Consider the following 23,524-nt stretch of genomic DNA (forward strand, 5'->3'; position numbering starts at 1 on the left):
CATAAAATTCTCACCCTCTTCCTGAAACGCAAGAGCCGTTACTGGTATACAAGGAAACAAAGACCATCATAAAGCTAAGGCCCATAACTTTAAAGTTCCTTGAAAATTGAAATTGGAGTTTGTGCCATCGATTGGGCATACATAATTAATAATGAGCATACGGTGAAATTCAATAACTCTCACGGACATTCCATCACATTGGCTTTAGGAGTCTGTCGTGTATTTTGGGATGAATAGAAATAAGACAAACAACAGTAATGTTCTCATTTAAGCACAGTTGAGGGCTGAAGTAGTTAGCATTTAGCACTCCCTGAAAGTTCACGTCCACCTTAGGCTAAGACCACAAAATCTAACATCGAACCTCAGGCTCAGAGAGTTTGCAATGGTCCTGTTCCTCAGGTACAGGTCTAGAACATTAGTGTGGGTTTGGAGGAAAAAGAACAAAAACTAACAAATTAACGCGTAAACATGAGCACGGATTAAAATTGGAGGTTGACATTCAAACATAAATTATCGACTTCAAGATGACACAGCTTACATATATCCGGCATTTCCAATCCCATATATCCTTTATTTCTTCAGAAAAATCAAGGAAATAATTATTGATTCTATCTCCATACAGACTGCATAACAAATAAAAATCAGCACTGCCAAAATGTAATATTTGTATTTTGAAACAATAGACTGCATTTATGATTCAATACGAGGAAGTAGCCATGTAACAATGAATTCCATCAAGCTGTCACTATCAGGGTAAGCAGCTAAAACATAAATAGAGGATGTAATACTGTATAAAATCTCCAGGGGTAAATGAAACAATAGAGATTACTAAAGAATAGGTTACATCTCAAAATTCCATGTGCTCTCGGCACTTAATTTTGGGATTTGTAATTCCTCAGCCAGATTGAGGGCTGCAGTTATCTGGAAGAAATAAAAAATCGAAGTTAAGACATTACTTTATCAGAAATAAGGAAATCAATCTTACAACTTACTAGGCCTTCAAACAGCTGAAAGTAATGTACAACCACCAGCTAATTAAACAGTTGGAAGTTCAATTCAATTTTTAAATTTTTTTTTAAAAACATAAATTAAATTTATGGGATGTGAACATCTATAGTTCCTACACATCTGAGAGATTAATATTTACCACTTGAATTGCAGGTGAACCCACAGGTGCTAAACATTTGACCAAACCCTACCCCTCTCCATGGAACTACCAGTGCAATCAGCCATGTGTAAACAGCTTCCCTTTAATACAATGACTAACTGTTCCAACTAAACACTAGTACCAAAATCGCCACCACAGCCTGTCATTTTGCGACCAACCTAACCTTGTCAAACATCTGTACCACCAATCATCAGTGATAGCACTTTCACCAGCATCACTCACATCATCAATATCATCACAAATCCAGTGTCAACAATTTCCAAAACTCATCTAAGTAATAGCATTCCCCAACAGAATCCAATTCAACTCCCTAATACAATTTTCATACATCAATGTGTATTGCAAGAAAAACATTCTCCTTATCCTTATTGCTTCCTGATGTCCTCTGGACCATCAAAATCTGGACAGTCCTGGAAGACCTCTCTTAAAAAAGTAACTCCCACACAAAAATACAAAAAAGAAAAAGTCACACAACTCAAAAATCATAAGCCTATAATGACCTGTCAGGGTGTGATTAAGAAACTCCAGACGAGTCGTTTGCTTCAATGACATAAACTTTTATTACACGTTAAAATAAAGTCAACATAAACTCTACAATTAAGTTAATCTTCCATGGTAATAATATGGCCCCATGCAATGTGCCAAAGGACATCTGATTACATGGGAAAACTACCAAAACCAAATCGAAGTTTGCAACAAATCATTAACCACACCACACACACTGTGCACCAGAAATCACCTATACTCTAAGACAAGTGCTATACATGTGATCTGGAATCGATTGCCATTTCATATCCCAAAACTCATTATATTCATCTGGTCAAATTAAGATCGGACTGTTTGATGTGTAAAATATATAGCAAAAAAGCTCACCTCACAATCAATCAAACACTCGATTTCCAATTAAGAATGCAAAAAGAAAGACCCAACAAACAATCAGAGAAGTAGTAAAACAACAACAATCCATTTACCTTAAAATTTCCATTCAACTTTGAATTCCTTGACCACTCCAACGCCAAAGCCTTGCTTGATGTCTGATAAGAAGCTTTAAACACATCATCGCCATAAACTTTTCGTGACACAGCAAAATCCCATGAATTCTTTGCCAAATCATAACATGGCTCAAACGTAGTCACTCCTCCATGAACATAACTATACTTCAACTTGCAATTCCTCGAACCAAGCATGTGATTAGCTGATACCTTGTTAGCTGAATCAACCACAAGAGTTCCATCTACTATTGTCCGGTTGTCACCTCTACTGTGAATATAAGTGAGATTCAAGGGTTTTTCCGCAACCTTAACCGTGTTCATAAACTGAAATCTAAAATCCTGTTCCACTCCACAATATAAAAAATTGATACAATTAAGAACATTTTGCTCGTCAAGTGAGTTAATAAACAGACAATTCAACCACAAACAGAATAGTCGATATATTTAAAAGTTTCTTCTAATCTTCCTGCAATTTTCTGACTATCAAACAGATGCATGACAAATTATATTTAACATAAATTGCTATCATGAAACCCTAAACTTCCGCATGGTTACAGAGAAAACCATTAGAGAAATGCTTGCACTCCTATAACAACCTCTTCACGTCTATTGTAATTAAAAAAAAAATCGACTTAAATCACTTTTTTGCCATTTCTAGGCAACCAAACGAGCCGTTGGTACATAAATTTTCTTTTTATGGTTACCTTTTTAGGGACGTTGTAGTCAATGATGAAGAAGCCAGGTTTTTCGACGGCTAGAACCAAGCCGTTCAAGCTGGGGCCTTTGACAACGGTGGCATCGGTCATAGAGGCTCGGAGCTTGACATCGCCGGCGTTAAGAGCAAGAGTAGCAGCGGCGCTGCTCTTGTCTGTTTCGTACCTGCCCTTCAAAGACGCCTTCATTTCGTGAGAAACTAAGAAAGACAGCGACAGAGATTATAGGATAGTTGGGAGTGTGCGTTCTTATGTGTTGGGTTGACCAGCTATGTTTTAGGCTTACTTTGGTTTGGCTGCCCACTTTGTTCTTGAAAGGTCATATGGTAGAGTATCCTAGGGTCGTTTAGTTCATTATTATTCTGATAGCTTTTAATAATATTCTAAAAAAAAAAATTTGTGTGGATATTATGACGTAGGATTTAAAAATTAACAAAAATATCTTCTATTCTTATTTAATTACTAAATACTCCTATAATAAAATATTCAAAGTTAACAAAAATACTCCTAATTCACTCATTAAATATGGACAGTTGGCCACCACCGCCGGAGGGTGGCTAGAGTCACCGTATCGGTGTATGACCAACTAGATCTTGTCAGTCGTGCGTCGATATGGTCTTTTTCAGCAAGATCTATGGCTAAATCTGGCCATTGACAGCCAGATCTAATCGCATTTGGCAGTCAACGATGACCAAAAATACGGTCGTCGTTGATGGTCAACGACGACCATATCTTAGCCGTTGTTCACGACTATCTACGGTCAGATCTTTGGCTGTATATCTAGCCAGATCCACCGTAGATCTAGCCGAAAAATACTAGATCGGTGTACTACTGACCAGATTCAGTCGGTAGTGCGTCATTACACCAGATTCTAGTCAGCTTCCAGCAGTGGTGGTCGAAATCTGGTAAATATGGGTTGCTAGGGGATTTTTGTCAAATTTTAAAAAGTAATAATAATTAGGATTGTTTAATTAAATTAATAAATTTAGGGGTTTAAAAGAAATTGAATAATTTATAATTATATTTTAAGAATAAGTGAACCAAACAAAAATTTTGTGTTTAACTTTATTGGGCAACTATAATATGTGTACCAAACAGAGCTCTAGTCTTTCGTTTTAACGGATGAGACCACTGACCTTTGTTGGGCTGCGTCCGTGCTTTGCCCCCCTCCCTCCTGTCTTTCGTTTTAACGGATGAGACCACTGACCTTTGTTGGGCTGCGTCCGTGCTTTACCCCCCTCCCTCCTTTTTTTTTTTTTTTTTTTTTTTTAAGAATGTCACTGTATTTTTATAGTGAATGGAGCGTTTAGTTCAAAGAATGTTTGATTATTAGGAAGATAGATTACCTTGAAAATTACTGTAAATTTTTAGAAAAATGTGTTTGGTTAATTGGTGCGTATATTATATTAATATGTTTGGTTGGGAGGAATAAATTGGTAGATATGTTATTTAAATTACTGAATTGTCTTCTAATTAAATATTATTATTATATTACTCTTTAATATTGATTATTTGGATTATTATAACCCCCTTACATTTAAAAACTTAGCAAAAACAATCTCATAATAAAAGTTTGGAAAATCAACAAAGCACCCCCACCAACCCAGCCACTGTCGGTGGCAGGTGGGTGGGGGTGGTGGCCTGAGCGGGCTGTAATTTGTTTTGAATTTAAGGATAATTTTGTCTAAAATGTTAATTAATTGAGGTGAAATAGTAAAAGTCATATTTATGTAAATAAATTAAAAAATAAGGGCATTATTGTCCTAAAATTTTATTAATAAGAGATATATTTATAAGAAAAAAAGATAATCATGGTAATTTTAGAATACCTAAGAAAATTGAGACAATCAGATTACCTCTAATATTACCATTTGAAGATTACCGATATTTTATATTACTTAACAACCAAACATGATAATCAAGTAATATAATATGACTTAACTCTAGTAATCCCAGATAACCCCCAACCAAACACTCCCTAAGTGTTAGGTTTTTTTTTTTTTTTTTCCTTACAGTGAACATCCATCGGTTTTAGAAGTACAATTTTAATCTTCGTTTGTTTAACACTCACTGGTTTCAATAATTCGATCATAACTCTTATTTTTTTAATAACTATTTGATTGTTCTATTTAAATTTGAAGAAAATTATGTTTTTCTTAATATCTGTCAACAATGTTAAGAAGTTAATATATTTTTTTGAGATTAAATTGATGAAATTCTTGGTAAATTTAAAGGTTAAATGGATGATATTTGCAAATCCAGCAGAAGTTCATTACAAAAAAATAACAAACAAACCACGGTTAGGGTTTTATTTCTGAGACCAACGAGGGCTAAAATACATTTCTTAAACCAATGGGTGCTATTACAGATTTACTAAAACCTTCGGATTGTGATAGATTTTCATTTAATTTCTTATCTAAATTTATAATATAAACAATGTTTGATAAACTAATATGAAAGCATCTATACTTATAGAATAATCTTTTTTATAAAAGATTTCAAAATTTGATTTTGTTGACTTTTAAAAATAAAAAACTGCTATCGAAGTCCAAATACCATAATTATTAACATAAATGCTAAAGTTATTTTTTATAAAATCAATAATTAAATAAAGAATATATAAATTGTTAAAAGATTAAAAATAATTAATTAGGACCGGTGGATTGCAACGGATAGTTGTCACAGACGGTGTTGACGATAACACCATTTACTAACTATCTTTGAGTGACTGAGTGATTCGATAAAACTCTTTGATGTATTACTTAAGAGGTTTTGAGTTTGAGTCCCTCCCTGGTGCTAATAGGGGTAGCCATTAGATTTCCTACTTGATCAAAAATTTCAAGGTCCCTGGAGATTAGTTAAGATGCACATGAGCTAACCTGGACACCCCTAATCACTAAAAAATAATAATGATAAAAATACAACACTTCCATTACACAAAAATAAAAATAGGCTGACAAATGTATCTCATAAACTTTCTCTAGCCACCACCAGAATGGTTTCAACTTTCGACTAGAACTAAGAAACGACTATTATTTCATAGAGAACATCCATTATGAATGGAGAAATAGTCGTTCTTTGGATAAGAAATGGTCGTTCCTTGGATGAGGAACGGTCATTCTATGACGGAATGGCCATTGTTCCTACGGAACGACCATTCCTTCCTCATTGAATTACCATTCCTTATATAATAAATAGCCGTTAATCCCTAAGGAATGACCGTTCCTTATACGATGAACGGTTGTTCATCCATAAGGAACGGTCATTTCTATCTAGTCAAAGCCGTGCCTCATCGGGTTTATAAGATTCGTTTGTTAATATAATATTACTTATTACATAAAATCTCCAACCGATGTACTTTGTCGTCAAAGCAAAGATGAAAACAACACTTGTAATATATAATGGTAGGATTAGGGTCAACTGGTTATTTGATTTTTACAAAATAATAATGTTTTGTTTACAACTGAGTCATACAAACAGACAAAAATTAAGTAAAATAATAACTCTATTATTTGTTTTTTGTCTGTTTGTATGACTCAGTTGTATAACTTAATTGTGAGTATAACATTGTTTTTTACAAAAATCAAATCATTAGATTGCATTAATAAGTTGTGAATGGTAATTACATCTATTTTATAATTACATCACAAACTGAATTTATTAATCCCATAATAATTAAATGGGCTTACCAAGTCCGTTGGATTAGGATATCTGATTGCATAAATTTCGAATTTGGCCCACTGTAGGGATCAGTAAGATCATCCAGTGCCACTGGCATCCACTTCAAACTTCAGCCTATTTGGCGCCAGTTTTAATCTAACGAATCAGATTAGCTGAGCCCACTCACAATCAACGACAGCAATGCACTAACGAGTTTTGAACACCGTACACATACACATCACCCAAAAGTTTCTACTATCATTTATTCGGACAACACGAGAGTTCCCGCCAAATCCATTTGGCGCGGTCTTCACATTCCACTTTCTCTTATTTCACGAGCTAGCCCTAGCTTTCTCTATATCCATTTCTTGCCAAAGCTCCCAGTTGAAGCGCCAACTCCAAATCTCCCTCACTCTCTTTCGGTGGATCTGGCCATCAATTATAGGTACGTTTGTGCAGTTATAATTTAATTTTATTTAGAAATGATATAATGCTAATTCCAAGATTAGGTCCCTGTTGAAGTTCATAGATTTTGTCTTCAGGTTAGATCTGAAAACAATGAGTTTAATTTTAATCATTCTTCTATATATTGGGTTTAGGGTTTTGCAGTGGAGATCTCAATATGACGTGATTTGTTCTTGATTTTGTCACCTGTTGTTCGCCTACTGTGGCACACTACATTTATTTATTTTATTAGAACAATGTGTCCAGGAATTTATGAGTCCGGGCCTTTATATTAGATAGATAGTTGATAGCAACAACTAAATCGAAATCTAAAGTTCGGAATGTGGTTGGATCCCCAATTCGAATGTTTGATTCTTATAGAGACCGACTGGATTCTCTCAGATGCATTTTCTAAAATAAAAAGATCATGTTAGTGATATCACGCTGAGATGTTACTCGAAATTTAGGACGTGGAAAATATTGGATGACATGACACATACAAAGTTTAAGCTCTGTCCCATGATATTGTGCATCTCTGATTTTCCAACTTCTGACACTGGTCAATTCACCATCTGAGATGGTTTTATCTGTTTTTCAAAATTTTAACTAATAGGTTTGAACATCCCTGTCAACATTTAGAATTTTCTTTTTCTCTTTCTTGTTAATTCATGTACGGCAAAAAGCCAAAATTTTCTGAGTTTCTGTTCACATATATGGAGTCCTGAATAACTTGTTTATTTATTGTGAATCTGCGTTATCACTGTCAGGGAATTTCGTTTATGCTGTGATTAGTTCTTTATAAGTTTTTGTACTTTGCAGGACAAAGCATTGCAATTCTGTATGCGTTAACAAGGACAAAAGTTTCACATTCATCTAATGGAGTTACGGAGCTACAGTCATTTGCATCATATCCAGGCTATTAAAGGTAGTCTGGTAATAAAAACCTTGAATGTGAGTCGTGGGAGGCCTGCACTCAACTTTAAGGAAGTCAAAGAAATATATGAAACAGCAGGTGCTGAACATCATGATTCAATCCGGCAAGAAGATGAATCTGAATGTTCTCAAGTCAACCCTAACATGGTCAACTCTGAAAGTCCTTGCCTACCTAGGGCAAAGAGAAGAACAATCAGAGTTGATACTTCTGAGTTTAATCCCAGCAGTGGTGATGAAGAAAGTGAAACTGACTTGGATGATCTTAGCCTTGTTAATATGACCCTGAAACAGTTTAAGGAGAGCTGCAAAGCAAGGAAGAGGAAATGTCCGAAACATGTTGATTCGAGTGAAGAAGCTTTTGAGAATTCTTTCCCTCCAAAACAAGAATATATGAACTTTGAGCTTGAAAGTGATGGCGATGACCTTGAGGAGCTTCTCAGTAGCTGGAAATCTAAAATTACAAAAAACAAGAAGCGAAGGAGGAAGTGCATTGGAAGTCATGTATCTACTTCATCTCAAAGTGCCACAACTAAACCCGAGAAGGTGCTGACTGATGAAAGTTTCTGGCATCCTAGTGGCTATAAACCTGCGTTTATTGACATTAAGATTGAGCTTGATGAGCCTGATAACTTCAATTGCCAAACCATGATTTGTGGTGCTGCTGATTCTTCTCACAATTGTAATGAGCAAGTGGATTCTTGTGGAGTGGTAATCGATGAAGCACATGTGACAGCTAGTGAATGTGTTCAGGATACTGATGTGTCAACATCTTTAAGAAATGAGCAGCCTTGTGTGGTAAATGAAGAATCCTATGAGTATATTGAGTTTGCTAATCCCATGTCTGTTTCTGATATAAGGGTCTCTGGTTGGGAGATCATGAATGTAGATATTCCACAAATAATCAGTTACCAGTGTCCAGGTTTTCCAGTAAGAGAATTTGTGAATGAAGGATATATTATCCGGCCAGCTCTTGACAATGTCTCTCCAGAACCAATCTCGATGTTGAATGATCACAACTTTGATATATATCATGACTCTCAAAGTCATTCCTCAGTCCATCAGCCGTCATGGCCAAGTAGCAGTGATAGCCATGTTCAAATGCTTGATATGGCAATTGATAGTAGACTTCAGTGTATGGAAATCATTGATGTTGATGGTGCATATCTTTTTGAGGAGGGTAGAAGAGATGAATTGCCTTCTGATGTTGAAGCAGGCACTATTAGCCCTGCTAGTGACCCTAACTCATCTTGGAGTTCCGATTCATGCATGGATCTTAGTAGTTGTTTGGTTTCTGTGGCTGATGATTCACCTTTGGGGGAGAGGAAGCAACTCTCTTTGTCTGCCTGTGATGATGCAGCAAGTAATTGCTCTGGAGCACTACATCCCTTTGATGCTACTGATGTGCTTACAACACCATCAGGTTTAGGAGATAATCATCATCCAAAAGTGCAGTGTCCTCCTGAAAGGCTCCTTTCAAACAGAAAGGTCTGTAATATTCTATTGGATATATATTTGATTTCTTTTGAGTTTTGTGGAAATAGTTTCTTATTTAAGTAATTTCACTTTCAGGCTATTTCTCCTACTTCTCAGGAAAGGCTATGCAAGGCTATGAATTCCATTGATTTAGAGGATGACAAACATTCTGGTAAATATATAAACTAATAGATTTAGACTAGACCTCATTGTTTCACCCAATAGGTGGCCTGCCTGTAAAGTGCTTTGGATGAGATTCACACTTAGTTTGGTCAGAAAACAGACTACAATTTAAAAAGGATAAAAAGTGGTTTGGATTAGATGACCTCATCTCATTACAAGGATAAAAAGAAATGACTTTAGTTGTGGATTCTGACATTTCCAGTTTGTGTTTTACTTATATTTCTTATATTTCTTAAGCATTCAAATATTGTGAATTCAAGATTAACTTTTTCATTCTTGTTTGCCTTCAGACCCATGACGTTGATGTTTTCTCATTCTCTGTCTAATTTATTTTCATATGGTGGTGATAATTTCAGAATGTAGAGGGAAATTGTTGTTTGAGAAACAAGCTGACAATAATGTCATTAGAGCTGAAGGATGCAATAAGACAACGATTGCTGGAGTCACTATCAACACGAAGCAAGTCCTTAGGAAGCCTAAATATGATAAGAAAGTGTCCCATCCCAAGGGCATTCTCAAAGGTCCTCATCTTTCTAATGCTGTATCAGGTTTTAGCACTGGGTGCACTTCCAGACAGAGGTTATCACAGAGTGCCATTGCATTCTCACAACGGCAGATGCAGGATATTGAATCTCTTGCAACTAAATTGACATCAGAGTTGAGCTACATGAAGGACATTGTGAAGGAAATGCTGTATTCCGAAGCTTGTCCCGGTACATCACTGAAACATAATATGGACGAGGTATATCAATGTACAAACCTGCTGGCATATTAGTGACATTATTTTCTTTGTAGACATCCTTAAGGATCTAGGTTGATGTCTAAACTTAATTTTCTAAATATCCTGGGCTTAGCAGGTTGCAATGGCCGTTAAGAGTGCTAATAAAACAGAAGAAACTGCTAGAAAATGGCTTTCTATGATGGCTAGGGACTGCACCCGGTTTTGTAAAATCATGGTTAGTTTCTGATTTTGTTTTTGTGAAAAAAGTGTGTTGATTTACTTGGGTGATAATTTCTAACATTCTTTTGTTGATGAATAGCAGAAACTGACTGAGGCAGGAAGTGGTGCTTCTGGAAATGTAGTCAACAAGGAGAGGAAGATTACTTTTGCTGATGAGGCAGGTGGAAAGCTTTGCCATGTCAAGGTTTTTAAGGATGACATGACTTCTCAGCTGGAGTGTACTGATATAGAGAAATAGCTGTGTAAATGGACTCGCTTCTTGTACATAGCTCCTTTTACAGCTTATACCCAGTTTGATGCACTTACATACAAGTTGGGAAGTTGCTGAAGTCACGGAGGCATAACTTCTACAGTTTTACTTCACATATAAGTTCCCTCCTTGCCGCCAGGTCATTAAGATCACTGATAACTTCTTCCCTGAGTTGCAGACTGCAGAGCGGAGCACAAAGTTCCCTACCCAGAACAAGCGTATTCCCCTGAGATATTTATTGCAATTATTTGTTTTCGATGTTGGCATTTCCCCAATAACCTGAACTTGTTGGTTGGCTGAAATTGAAAAACCTTTTATGTATTCTCATTCTCATATTTTTTTATTTATTGAGTAGGTTCTGTTGGATTGGTTCAGATGACCGAATATAGTTTAGAAAACAATAGTTTGCCTTTAAACTCTATTACTACCTTTGGAATATCTCACGCCAAATGAAATCCCTATTTTTTGTGGACAACAGTAAATTTTGTTAAAATATACAATAAAGTTTACCAACCAAGAATAAATGGACAAAGTCAAGAAGTATTAATGATTCCACTAAGTTGAAGAGGTAGGTTGGCGGATAATAGATTAATAGGTTGTTAATTGATAATACACGGGGTATAATTAAACAAAAGTAGAACCTCACATTTAACTTGTATTTCTAGATCATTTTCAACGTAATTGGAATGTAGAATATCTTTATCTTCCATCCATCATTCTCTGAAGAAAAGAAGATACAGTAATAATCTGAGTCTAAATGCTTATTATAAGCATAGGAGAAATTATAAACTTACCGATTTTGTATACCAAATGAACATCCTGATTGATGTGAAGTGTGACGTGGGTAGTCTCCATCCCGACCACGTCATATTCCACGTGAGTCAGGATGTTCATTTGATATATTAGTTTTAACAATTGATTAACATGATATGATTTTTAATGTAACTATATATTAGAGACAATTGACAAACCTTGTTAGATTTTCCGTTTCTGTTCCCTTGACTGTCTATTCATGATTCTCTTCTAGTGTCTCCATGAATGAATCATATTCAATTTTTTTTCTTATTTATTAAAAACTAAATGCTCACTTAACCATAGAATATACAGCACAAAGTAATTATACAGTAGCTTTATTTTGCAGGCTAATATTGCTGAAATTACAAGCTAATCAAAGTATGAAACAGTAGCGCAGATCATCTAATCCTACTCGACCTCAAGAAATAAAAAATAATAACGAATTAATAATATCTGTTTGACCTTCTTGATTAAGCTTTAAACCAGCTTGCTGATTTGCTGGCCCTGCACAGAACAATCGCTGAACAAAACTCCCCAAATGTAGGAAAATGCATCCACAATGGTCCTGTGATACTGCCTCGAATTCAAAGACAGAAAACACTGTAAAAGTTCCTCTAAGTCTTTAGCCTCAAACATCTCCTTCTCCAATATCATTTCCAACATCGACCTCTTAAAATCTTCATATGGGTCCTCCGATTTCTTTACCACTGCCACGCTCTCTCTCACCTTCCCTTCCACCGAGCACGGTATCATCCTCTTCAAAATCGAGGACTTGTCTGGCGACAACGATCCTTTATAATAATTCTTTGAAGCGTAGCGTCGCAGTCTTCGAATCTTCTTTATATTTGTATTTACTTTCTTCTTCGTTCGTTTGGTATTTTCTTCACTGTTGTAAAATTCATAAGTTGTGCTCTCCAGAGAATTATCCCATTCAAAGGAACTGTCGTTGGAAAAGCTTCTTGAAGTAGAAATAAGGGTGTCGGTTTCTTTATATTCGTCTTCTTCTTGGCTACTGAAAAAGCCACTGTCACGTGAAGGAACAGTTGCCTTTGTTTTTTTCTCCTTTTTGTTTCTTAGTTTCTTCTTGAACTTTTCGTTCACCCAAACCGGTGATACACTGCTGCCGCTTGACGCGTCGTATATATCTGTAGAATGCTTTGTTTCATGGAGTTTAGAGTATACGTTTAGGTCCGGGGTGCATGAGCCTGATAAGCAGCCACAACCGAGTGATACGGCCTTGGGTAACACGTGGCGCTTGACGAAAGGGTCCTCCGGTGTTGACGGTGGAGGTGCGGGGAGGATTGGGTAAGTGATATCAAAGGTTTTGGGGTTGAATGGAGATAGCCGGTACAGTGCGGGCAATGGAGTTTGCGCATAAGTTGAAGGGTGTTTGGATCGACAGAATTGAAGTGAAGGAATGACTCGAGAAAGTTTTAGCTTGAGGCGTTTAGCCATCTGATTAAGGCTAGTTTCAGCGTGCAACAACACCCAACAATTACAGGGTTTAAAGTTAGATGAATAAATATAAGAGAGGAGGGTCGGCCGGCCATTAGCAAGGGTCCAATCCAGACCTCTTAACAATGATGACCAAATCCAAGTGAGGAATGCGGTTAAATGTTCATTCCTAAAACTGAAAGGTACAGGAAATTCCCTTGTGAGCGTTGCGTTCGAAAATGTCCATCAAGTANGTGAAGGAATGACTCGAGAAAGTTTTAGCTTGAGGCGTTTAGCCATCTGATTAAGGCTAGTTTCAGCGTGCAACAACACCCAACAATTACAGGGTTTAAAGTTAGATGAATAAATATAAGAGAGGAGGGTCGGCCGGCCATTAGCAAGGGTCCAATCCAGACCTCTTAACAATGATGACCAAATCCAAGTGAGGAATGCGGTTAAATGTTCATTCCTAAAACTGAAAGGTACAGGAAATTCCCTTGTGAGCGTTGCGTTCGAAAATGTCCATCAAGTAGGTGGTTGGGAATAAATCGGTTGCTTTCAGGTGACTTTGAATGATTCTCATTAACACCAGAAACTAATTTAAAATAAGGTGAATGTTAAATTGGCAATTAATTTGCTTTTGTTTACTTTAATGATTAAAAATAAATAAATACTCATCCTTTTGAGTGTGGGATTTTCGAAAACACAGACCCAACGTTAAATGTTAGTAATTGCCTTAATTTAGACTATATAGATTATATATGATCATAAATTTTGAAATACTATATATACCCATCTTAAACTTGGAAATTCTTCAATGGAACTCCAAGGACTAAACAGTAATGAATGCAACAAATCTAACCCTCACTCTGTATAACGAATCATCAATTCGTGTGTCAATTTGGATCATAGTTACGAAACATGACAAACCTTGAAAATTTGACTTCCTTATTATAATATAAGACCTAATCAAAAACTTGGATACAATTATGGAAAGAAAAAAAAAAAACCCGGAAATGCCGTCAAGTGAAACGGAAGAAGGTTGTCTCCAGGCGTGCATTGACCAATTCCGGGCGCGTTCACAGCTTGCTGAAAAACATTTTCAATTTTTGCTATAAATCTTAAAATTCATATCTCGTTTTCAATCAATCTCTCATGTGAAAAAGAAGACAAAAACTCAGGTCAACATCAGGACGCAGCAGTCCATATGTGTCGCAGCATCATAGGTAGACAAGAAAACAATCACTTAGAAACAAAACATTAAATTCTGCAAAGAATAAGCAACCGTTTGACTTCTTCAGTCTTCACCAACGGCACCATCCTAGCTGGAATTCTGGGTAAATGGGCCTCAGAAAGTTGAAAATTTTGGGGTTCAACTGGCCTAAACCAGCTCATTCTACTTGATCATAGGTTTGTTTAGCAATATATCTCGCTTTTGGGTTCCTGATTAGTCCATAGAATAGAATGGTCCAGTTTTTCACATCAATTGGGCCTATTAGGGAACCCGAAGCTATTTCCGCTGCGACTTAACTCAGAAACTGTTGTGAAGCCCTCATTGTGAGAGAGGCATGTATATACGTGGTTATAGCCTTAACCCAACATGACGTGTTTTGGGTCTAAAGCCAAAAAACAAAACCATAAGACCTTGTAGTACCAAAATGGATAATATCATGTTAGACCATTTATAACACATTATTAGTACAATCATGATAAATGGTGTGCTGTGAAGTCCCCCATCGATTTTGTGTGAGAGAGGGTGCGTGTACGTGTATATATGAGGTTATAGACTTTCACCCAATATGACATATTTTGGGCCTGAAGTCCAACAACAAAACTGTAAGACCCATAGTGTCAAAGCGGACAATAACATATTGGGTCATTTATAACACAAACACATTTTTCTTTAGAAGAAATAAAAATTGTGGCCGGCTAGATTGGGTGGATCAAGATAAAGATAATTACAAAAGAAGAATGAGATCTTGATAAATGTTGGTTGGTAGTCAATCCAAAGTCCAGAAAGTCAAGCACTGAAAAACTAGATATTACTTCAATGATATTTAATCCCAATTGTGGGTTGCCACATCCACGAAAGCAACTCACATTCTAATTCAAAACAAAATAGATATCCTATGATAGAGAACCTTCAATATATGACATGTCATCCCACAATTGGTTACAAAGTAAAAATAGAGTATATCCAAGGGCCCTTGGTGGCTACTGCATAGTTTAGGCTGTGTCCTAAAATTAAACTGATAAAATTATACCGCTAAAATCGTACCCTCACGACACCTCCCACCTAAACCTACGCGTAAGGAGCACCTTTAGAGACAAAATTCATCAACCTTCCGTCTCATTGCCAATGCAGTATTTCCACACAAAAACAAAATCACCACCACTTCACAGAAAGAGGAAGGTTTCCACTTTCTCTCTGGGAATCCTCTTTCCTCTTTCTTAATTCTTTTATTATAATAAACTTTGTTCGTTTGTTTTCAATATATGAGGACGCTTTGTCCTAATTATGATAAGGAAGATGGACTCGATACAGTCCTGGAGGTGCCTATTCCTGAAGAAATGTTTATCAAAATGGGCAGCACCGCCGCTTTACGTTGGTCTAATTTACGTCAATTGATGAAAGCTCAATCCCATTATTCTGATAGGTCGTCATACCTCCAGGCCAAATCAAACAATGAGTTTATGGCATTGCTCAAACTTGTTGGCTCTCCTCTCATCTCTTTTCAGGTTCAATTGGATAGCCCCTTCAGCCGCCCCATTAAAGATTCTAGCATTGTGAGTTCCCTTATTTATCTTCCTCTCAAGAGTTAAACAATCAAATAAAATACTTTTTCCAACTAAAACCACACAGCAATCTATTGTTTTAATTTGTTGATAACAAAACTTGTGATGTTGCATACAAACAGGAAGCGTCAACGGCAAAATATATTGTACAACAATATGTTGCGGCAACAGGAGGACAGGCGGCATATAACACGGTGAATAGCATGTATGCTGTGGGGCAGGTGAAGATGCAAGGATCAGAAATGCAACAGGGTGATGATAGTGTGCACGCAAGAGGCAATTGTGAGGCTGGTGGATTTGTGCTATGGCAAAAAAACCCCGACCTGTGGTGCCTTGAACTTGTTGTTGCCGGTTTTAAGGTAAGTGCAGGTAGTAATGGCAAGGTTGCATGGAATCAATCCTCTTCTCAACCCAATCACGCTCATCGGGGCCCCGCTCGACCCCTACGCCGCTTCTTTCAGGTCAACTACTTATTATATACTTTCTTTTGTCAATTTCTAAACTCAATATGAATTGAATAGGCATAGAAATTCATGTTACAGTTATTCAGTGATGCGTTTTCCACGATTCTGGTTCGTTGCGTTTAATTAACATTCAATTAAACTAATTACCATGTTATTTATATTCAGGGATTGGACCCCAGGTGCACGGCTAACTTATTCTTAGATGCGGTATGCATTGGAGAGGAGACGATCGATAATGAAGCTTGTTTCGTACTGAAACTGGAGTCTGCTCCTAACGTTCTGAAAGCGCAAAATTCAGCTAACACTGAAATCGTCCATCACACTGTATGGGGTTACTTCAGCCAAAGAACTGGACTGCTGATTAAATTCGAGGATACAAAATTAGTGAGAATGAAGACCGTTAAAGGAAATGATAATGTGTTTTGGGAGACGAGCATGGCATCTACCATTGATGATTATAGATATGTTGATTCCCTCAATATAGCACATACGGGAAAGACTGTTACCACACTTTACAGGTATGGAGGGGCACATAATCATAAGAGGAAGATTGAAGAGACTTGGCGGATTGAAGATATTGATTTCAACATATGTGGATTAACCTACGAAACCTTTCTGCCTCCTGCTGAAGTCAAAAAAGGACAAGACGCTACAGAGCATTCAGTCACCTAGATTTCTTCTTTCCTGATTTTTGTTAAAAAAATAATAATAATTTCAAACAAAGATTAATGTGTGTATATATAGGAACTATGAAATTGTTTTAGGTTTATATTGGACTAAAAAGTTTTCTTGTGAGGAAGATCAAGTCACATCATTTATTCATTTGTCCAGAAAAAAATCTTTTAGTTATTTTCTCTGTTTGTTGTTTAAATGTTATATGATTAATCTCTTAAACGTATATATATGAATATGTGGTATTATTTTTCTTATAAAAAAATATTTAATTGTTTAAGAACTGAACTCTTCAAAATTGCACAAAAGTGCTCATAACTTTGGGTTTGTGACCTACAATTCCTTTATTTGAATAAAACAATTGTAACATTCATTCTACTTATTAAAACAAATTTAAGACATTATAAATTAACGTATAATAACGTTTTTATTAAAAGTGTTCGGGTTAGTTTACATACACCTTAACTAAGTCTATCGGGACCGAACTTAAGTTGCTAAATAACTTAAGGTTGTCATCCGGCAAGCCAAATGATTGTGTGTAATAAGTAATAACGTTAAACAAAGTAACATGGCGGCATTAATTGGTGAAACAACAAAGCTACGGACACCGGCACTTTTGCACCGAAAATGTGTACCGGCCTACGTGTACCCCTAACTCACACCAGTTGTTGCTAGCAATCTAGACGTGTTATTAAACAATAAATATTTTTCTAGTGAACGGTCGTCCATCAAATATGGACGGCCGTTCACTTACATGGACTCCCGTCCATATTATATGGACGGGGGTCCTTTTGCTATGGACGGGCGTCCCCATTTAAAGGACGCCCATCCATAAGTAAAATGGATTAAAAAAAATTTGTTAAAATTTGGGACGGCCGTTCATAGGTTATGGACGGCTGTCCCTAAATATTGGACGGGCATTCATATTTTAATGGACGTCCGTCCATTAGCAATTTAAAAAAAAAAATTAAAAAACATTTATGGACGGCCGTTCATCCGTTATGGACGGCCGTCCATTCATTTTGGACGGGCGCCCGGAAATAAGGGATGCCCGTCCTTAACCAAAATATGAAAATTAAAAAAAAAAACTTTGGGGATAGCCGTCCCTTACTTTTGGACGGACGTCCGTAAGAAATGGACGCCCCTCCATTATTTTGGTTTTTAAAAACTAAAGAAAAAATTTGGATGACTGTCCATAAATTGTGGACGGTCGTCCCTTACTTTTGGACAGACTTTTGTAAGGAATGGATGCTCGTCCATTATTTATGGACGGCTGTCCGTAAGTGATGGACGGGTGTCCATCACTTACGGACGACCATCCTTTACTGTAATTAAAATAAAATAAGAAAAAGTTACGTATTCGGTTAATTTTTTTTGGGGAAGTTTCTAAAATTAAAACGCAAAACCATTACCATCTTCTTCGTCTTCCATCTGCGTTATTGGTTGTTCTTCGTCTTCGCGCTCTTGTTGTTCGTGTTCCTCTTCTGCGCTTGTTCTTCGTCTTCCTCATCTGCCATTGGTAATTAAACACTTTCGTTTTTCAATTTTTTTTTTGTTGGATGAATGTTGAATGGAGTTGAGTTGAAATCCAGTCAATTTGGTGGGATTGGTTTGTGTGATTGATAAATAGAAGTGTTCTGCCATAGCAATGTAGGGGTTAATTAAATATAAGGTTGTATAAGAATGTTTCAATTGATTAAGTGCTCCATAGCATCCAAACCCTCTTTCAATGTTTATTTTCCTTTGTGGTGATGTTCAGTGCAAACGGAAAATTGCCTTTTCTTAAATGCTAAAAAATATACTGGAAGTAGTTTCATTCACATGTTTTGCCTAAAATTTCCATTATTCTAAGTTATCCTGACTTACATGTCCACTGAAAACAATGTCAACACCGTATGAGTAAAGTAATTCCTCCATCTCCACTCTCATACACTCTGCTTCTCTGTAATGAGCTATGTAAGAACTGTACCAAGGTGAATGCCAAGCAGCTATCGGCCATGGAGTTATAGATCTGTCAAAATTTGCCAAGTCTCTCTCTAGCCATTTGAATTGATCACCTGCAAAAGAAAAATACACAGGGATTTATATGGTATCTTCTTATATAGTTGGTCAAGTGAAGAGGGAAATAAAACTTGAATTGATTGATGGTTGGTCATATTATTGGATTTATTAAATGCAATGTAGGCTCCGAGCATGATAGTATTGTTTTATTTAACGTTACAAAGTTAAATATTGTTTTATTTAACGTTACAAAGTTAAATAAAACAATACTAAGAGAATCAAAATCCTATAATAAAACTTATAATCCTACGCCATCCTTCCAAGTGAATTTTCTTTATTGATGACATTGGCAGCCGGTAATGTTTTCAATTCTTGTTCAGACTATTAGCTATACAGGACATTTATGTAATTTAAGTTTCTGTTTTGTTAATTAACTGTTGTTGAGTTAGTTTTATTGCTGCTGTTTAGTTAGTTAACTCATAAGTTGACTATTGTATATAAAGAAACAGTAATGCATTAGTAAAGTGAGACTTCATTTTCCCAAAATACAATTCGTCTTCTTCTTCTTTCTTGCTTTATTAACATGGTATCAGAGCATTCTTAATCTGGGAAATGGGTCAAATCGAATCAACTCTCTATACTTCAGCTAAGCTTCTCTTTACTTCAGCCAAGCTCACTCAAGCTTAAAATCTGATTTTCTTCTTTCATTTCTAGTTCCAAATCTTGGATTTTAGGTTTTTTGTTTTAGCTCAAAATCTTGATTTAGGTTTGATTCAACCTGAATTCTTTGCTGATTTCTACTTGAATTTGATTTTGGAACAATAAATTTTGGTATTGGTTAACTGATATGGCAACATCGACAGAAGAAGTAACTATTCAGACGATTGATTCCAATTCGCCCTTGTATGTTCATCCATCGGATACACCAGGCTCTGTACTGGTCTCTGAGCAACTCATCGGAACTGATAATTACAACATTTGGAGTCGAGCCATGACAGTCTCTCTTTGTGCGAAAAACAAACTCGGATTTGTTAATGGTACTTGCACAAATCGACTGTATATTCTAGCTTGGTTCCACAATGGGAGAGATGCAACTCATTAGTACTTGCATGGATTTTTAATTCAGTTTCAAAAGAGATCTTTAATGGTATAGTTTACTCCACGAGTGCTGCACAAGTCTGGCAAGATTTGAAGGAGCAGTACAACAAAGTGAATGGGACTAGAGTTTTTGGATTACATCGGGAAATTTCTAATCTGACTCAAGGAACTAATACAGTAGCTAGCTACTACAGCAAGCTCAAGTCATTGTGGGATGAACTGGATTCTTTGGTCAGTCTCCCTACACCTGATAGTGTCTCAGCGAAGGCATATTTGGAGCACTTAAATCAGCAGAAGCTATTGCAGTTTTTAATGGGGTTAAACGAGTCTTATTCAATGGTTCGAAGCCAAATCTTGCTGATGAACCCTTAACCGAGTGTCAAACAGGCTTATTAAGTAGTCAATCAAGATGAAAGCCAGAAAATATTGGCAGGAATGAGTTTGAATCCAGAGATAAGTACTGCACTTTATGCCAATCATACTGGAAATGGAAAAAATCAGAGTTAGGGCCAAAAATATAAGGGAAAAAAACCTTATATTGAATGTGAATTTTTCCATATTCCTGGACACAAACGTGACAATTGTTACAAGCTACATGGTTATCCACCTGACTATCAATTTACTAAAGGAAAAGGAAACTCTAAGTCAAAAGCCACTGCTAATCAAGTGCACACTTCGGAACCATTGGATACTGGAAATTTGGGATCAAACACTGGGAATTCAGAGTCAATGGTTGGTCCTGTTTTGACTGTTGAGCAATACAACCATATCCTTCAATTGCTAGGAAAGGAGAATGTTTCTCCACCAGCTGCAAACCTAGCAGGTAATTCTGTTGCCCTGATGTATTATCTTGATAAAAGTTGCTGGATAATTGATACTGGAGCATCTGATCATATGACATTTGACCATTCTATCTTACAATCATCCACTACTATAGAACCTTCTACAAAATACCTTGTAGGGTTACCTAATGGAACAAAGAGTTATGTTAAACACGTAGGATCTGTAGTTCTGGACAGTACTTTACACTTGTCAAATGTCCTGCATGTTCCAGATTTCCATCACAATTTACTTTCAGTCTCTAACAATTGTTTTGTTACTTTTTATCCTAATTTTTGCCTCATTTAGGATCTTTGCAATGGCAAATTGAAGGGGATTGGTAAGCATAGGCAAGGTCTTTACTTTTTTGATTCAAAGTCAAAAATTTCTTCTTTTGTATCAGATTTAGGGCAGTTAAATAAGGCTGTTTGCCATACTGTAGAGTCATCACAGATTGTACCTCTTGAAATGAATTTGAATAAAATGCCTGTTTCTTTACTTTTGTTATCATCATCTAATCATTTTGAGTTATGGCATAAAAGGTTAGGGCATGCTTCTTATTCTGTTTTGCCCCTTATTCATCCTTGTCTGTCAAAGTCTAAAACAGATATACATTGTCCTATCTGCCCTCTAGCTAAACAAACTAGAATACCTTTTCCAAATAGTACATCTCAAACACAAAAAATTTTGATTTACTACACATGGATGTATGGGGTCCCTACAAAACACCTACACATGGCAACGCAAGATATTTTCTCACTATAGCAGATGATTTCTCTAGGGTTACTTGGTTATTTCTTATGCAATTCAAGTCAGACTCTTATTCTACTATTAAACATTTCCTTCGAATGGTCCATACACAATATAGTTTGACCCCAAAGTGTATTAGAACCGATAATGGTTTAGAGTTCTTTAACAAAACCTGTCATGATCTCCTAAGTAGTCAAGGCATCCTTCATCAAAGTTCATGTGCTTATTCTCCTCAACAAAATGGCATTGTTGAGAGAAAGCACAGGCACATCTTAGAGGTTGCTAGGGCTTTAAAATTTCAGTCCAACATTCCTACTCATTTTTGGGGATACTGTGTCCAAACTGCTGTATACATTATTAACAGACTGCCCACTGCAGTCCTTAAAGGTCAGTCACCGTTTGACAAGTTTTTTTGCCAAACCACCATCTTTGGATCATTTTAAGGTTTTTGGATGTTTAGCCTATGCTACAATCTTATCTTTTAAAGACAAATTGCATTCTAGAGCTGCACCTTCAGTATTCTTGGGGTATTCTCTTACACAAAAAGGGTATATTTTATACAATTTATCCACTCACATTATCTTTGCTACCCGGGATGTTTCTTTCCATGAGAATGTGTTCCCTTTTACTTTGCCAACACCTTCCTCAAATCTTTTTCCCATAGATTCAGATTTTCTTGTTCTAGAATCAGTTCAGTCTTCTTCTACAGATTCCACTCAAACTAATTCTTCTCCTTGTCTTGGTTCTCCATCTGTCTAGACTATAGACACTACTGTTTCACCTGGTTCTGTTCCAGTTTATTCAACTCCTCATGTGCCCAATAATCCTCAAATTTAAGCACCTCCTATTAAAAGATCTAGTAGACTTACCAATCCTCGCATTTGGACACAAGATTTTGTTTGCCCTACAATCCATAATAATCCTATAGCCAATGTTTCTCATTATCCATTACCAATTTTGTGTCCTATGCTAATGTGTCCCCTTCCTACAAAGCCTTCTTGTCCAATCTTTCTTTAGTAGAACCTAGCACTTTCACACAGGCCTCTAAGGATCAGAATTGGGTCAATGCTATGAAAAAAGAAATTCAACCATTAGAAACTAACCACATCTGGTCTTTAGTATCATTGCCCCCTGGAAAGGTTCCCATTGGTTGCAAATGGGTGTACAAACTTAAATACAAGGCTGATGTCACTCTAGATAGATACAAGACACGTTTGGTTGCTAAGGGGTATATGCAGCAGGTTGGGATTGATTATGCAGAGACTTTCTCTCCGGTGGTCAAAATGGTTACTGTTCGGACAGTTTTGGCTTTGGCTTCTATCAATAGTTGGCCACTTTATCAACTTGATGTGGACAATGCTTTCTTGCAAGGGGACTTGCAAGAAGATATTTACATGACCTTACCCCAAGGTTTTCCAAAACAAGGGGGGCAGAAACTTGTATGCAAGCTTCATAAATCTTTATATGGGTTGAAACATGCCTCTAGGGCCTGGAATTTTAAGTTGACTACAGCCCTTTTGGATGGTGGTTTCGAGCAGTCCAAGTCAGATTACTCCCTATTTATCAAGAGAAATCAGTCTCACATTGTCATGCTCCTTGTGTATGTAGATGACATTGTAATAACATGTAATGATCCAGCTTTGATCAGTCAAACTAAGCAACTGCTGCATAACAATTTCAAGCTGAAAGATTTAGGTGTATTGAGATATTTCCTAGGATTTGAAGTAGCTCGATCATCTAAAGGAATCAGCATCTGTCAACGTAAATATGCCGTGGAACTTATCTCAGAATCAGGTTTATCAAGTTTCAAACCATCCTTGGTTCCCATGGAGTCCAATATTAAGCTTACCTCAGCAGCTTATGACCATCAGTTTCCTTCTGACAGTGCACAACATGATCATCTCCTTGAGGATCCAAC

The 23,524-nt window shown here is 36.6% G+C and overlaps 4 protein-coding genes across 5 annotated transcripts; 2 read left to right on the top strand and 2 right to left on the bottom strand.

Moving 5' to 3' along the window:
• Nucleotides 1-547: 547 nt before the first annotated feature.
• Nucleotides 548-3,181, bottom strand: LOC116109902 (outer envelope pore protein 24A, chloroplastic-like). Its single transcript, XM_031396138.1, has 3 exons — nt 2,865-3,181; nt 2,140-2,499; nt 548-921 (listed from the first exon to the last, which is right to left on the bottom strand). Exons 1-3 carry the CDS (start codon nt 3,060-3,062, stop codon nt 841-843), a joined length of 639 nt encoding a protein of 212 aa, XP_031251998.1. The 5' UTR covers nt 3,063-3,181; the 3' UTR covers nt 548-840.
• A 3,714-nt stretch (nt 3,182-6,895) lies between these two features.
• LOC116109913 lies at nt 6,896-11,126 on the top strand. Of its 2 annotated transcripts, none has more exons than XM_031396147.1 (6): nt 6,896-6,978; nt 7,797-9,395; nt 9,480-9,555; nt 9,923-10,308; nt 10,421-10,522; nt 10,610-11,126. In XM_031396147.1, exons 2-6 carry the CDS (start codon nt 7,854-7,856, stop codon nt 10,763-10,765), a joined length of 2,262 nt encoding a protein of 753 aa, XP_031252007.1. In that variant the 5' UTR covers nt 6,896-6,978; nt 7,797-7,853; the 3' UTR covers nt 10,766-11,126. The 2 variants fall into 2 exon arrangements, with proteins under 2 accessions (XP_031252007.1, XP_031252008.1); XM_031396148.1 differs by having other exon boundaries at nt 10,424-10,522.
• A 739-nt stretch (nt 11,127-11,865) lies between these two features.
• On the bottom strand, nt 11,866-13,214 carry LOC116109910 (transcription repressor OFP7-like). Its single transcript, XM_031396146.1, has one exon. It carries the CDS (start codon nt 13,025-13,027, stop codon nt 12,050-12,052), a length of 978 nt encoding a protein of 325 aa, XP_031252006.1. The 5' UTR covers nt 13,028-13,214; the 3' UTR covers nt 11,866-12,049.
• A 2,288-nt stretch (nt 13,215-15,502) lies between these two features.
• Nucleotides 15,503-16,974, top strand: LOC116109876. Its single transcript, XM_031396110.1, has 3 exons — nt 15,503-15,793; nt 15,925-16,263; nt 16,432-16,974. The coding sequence occupies exons 1-3, from the start codon at nt 15,503-15,505 to the stop codon at nt 16,936-16,938; spliced, it is 1,137 nt and encodes a 378-aa protein (XP_031251970.1). The 3' UTR covers nt 16,939-16,974.
• Nucleotides 16,975-23,524: the final 6,550 nt, after the last annotated feature.

The sequence above is a fragment of the Pistacia vera genome, unplaced genomic scaffold (assembly GCF_008641045.1).
Source record: "Pistacia vera cultivar Batoury unplaced genomic scaffold, PisVer_v2 Contig590, whole genome shotgun sequence".
NCBI lineage: Eukaryota > Viridiplantae > Streptophyta > Magnoliopsida > Sapindales > Anacardiaceae > Pistacia > Pistacia vera.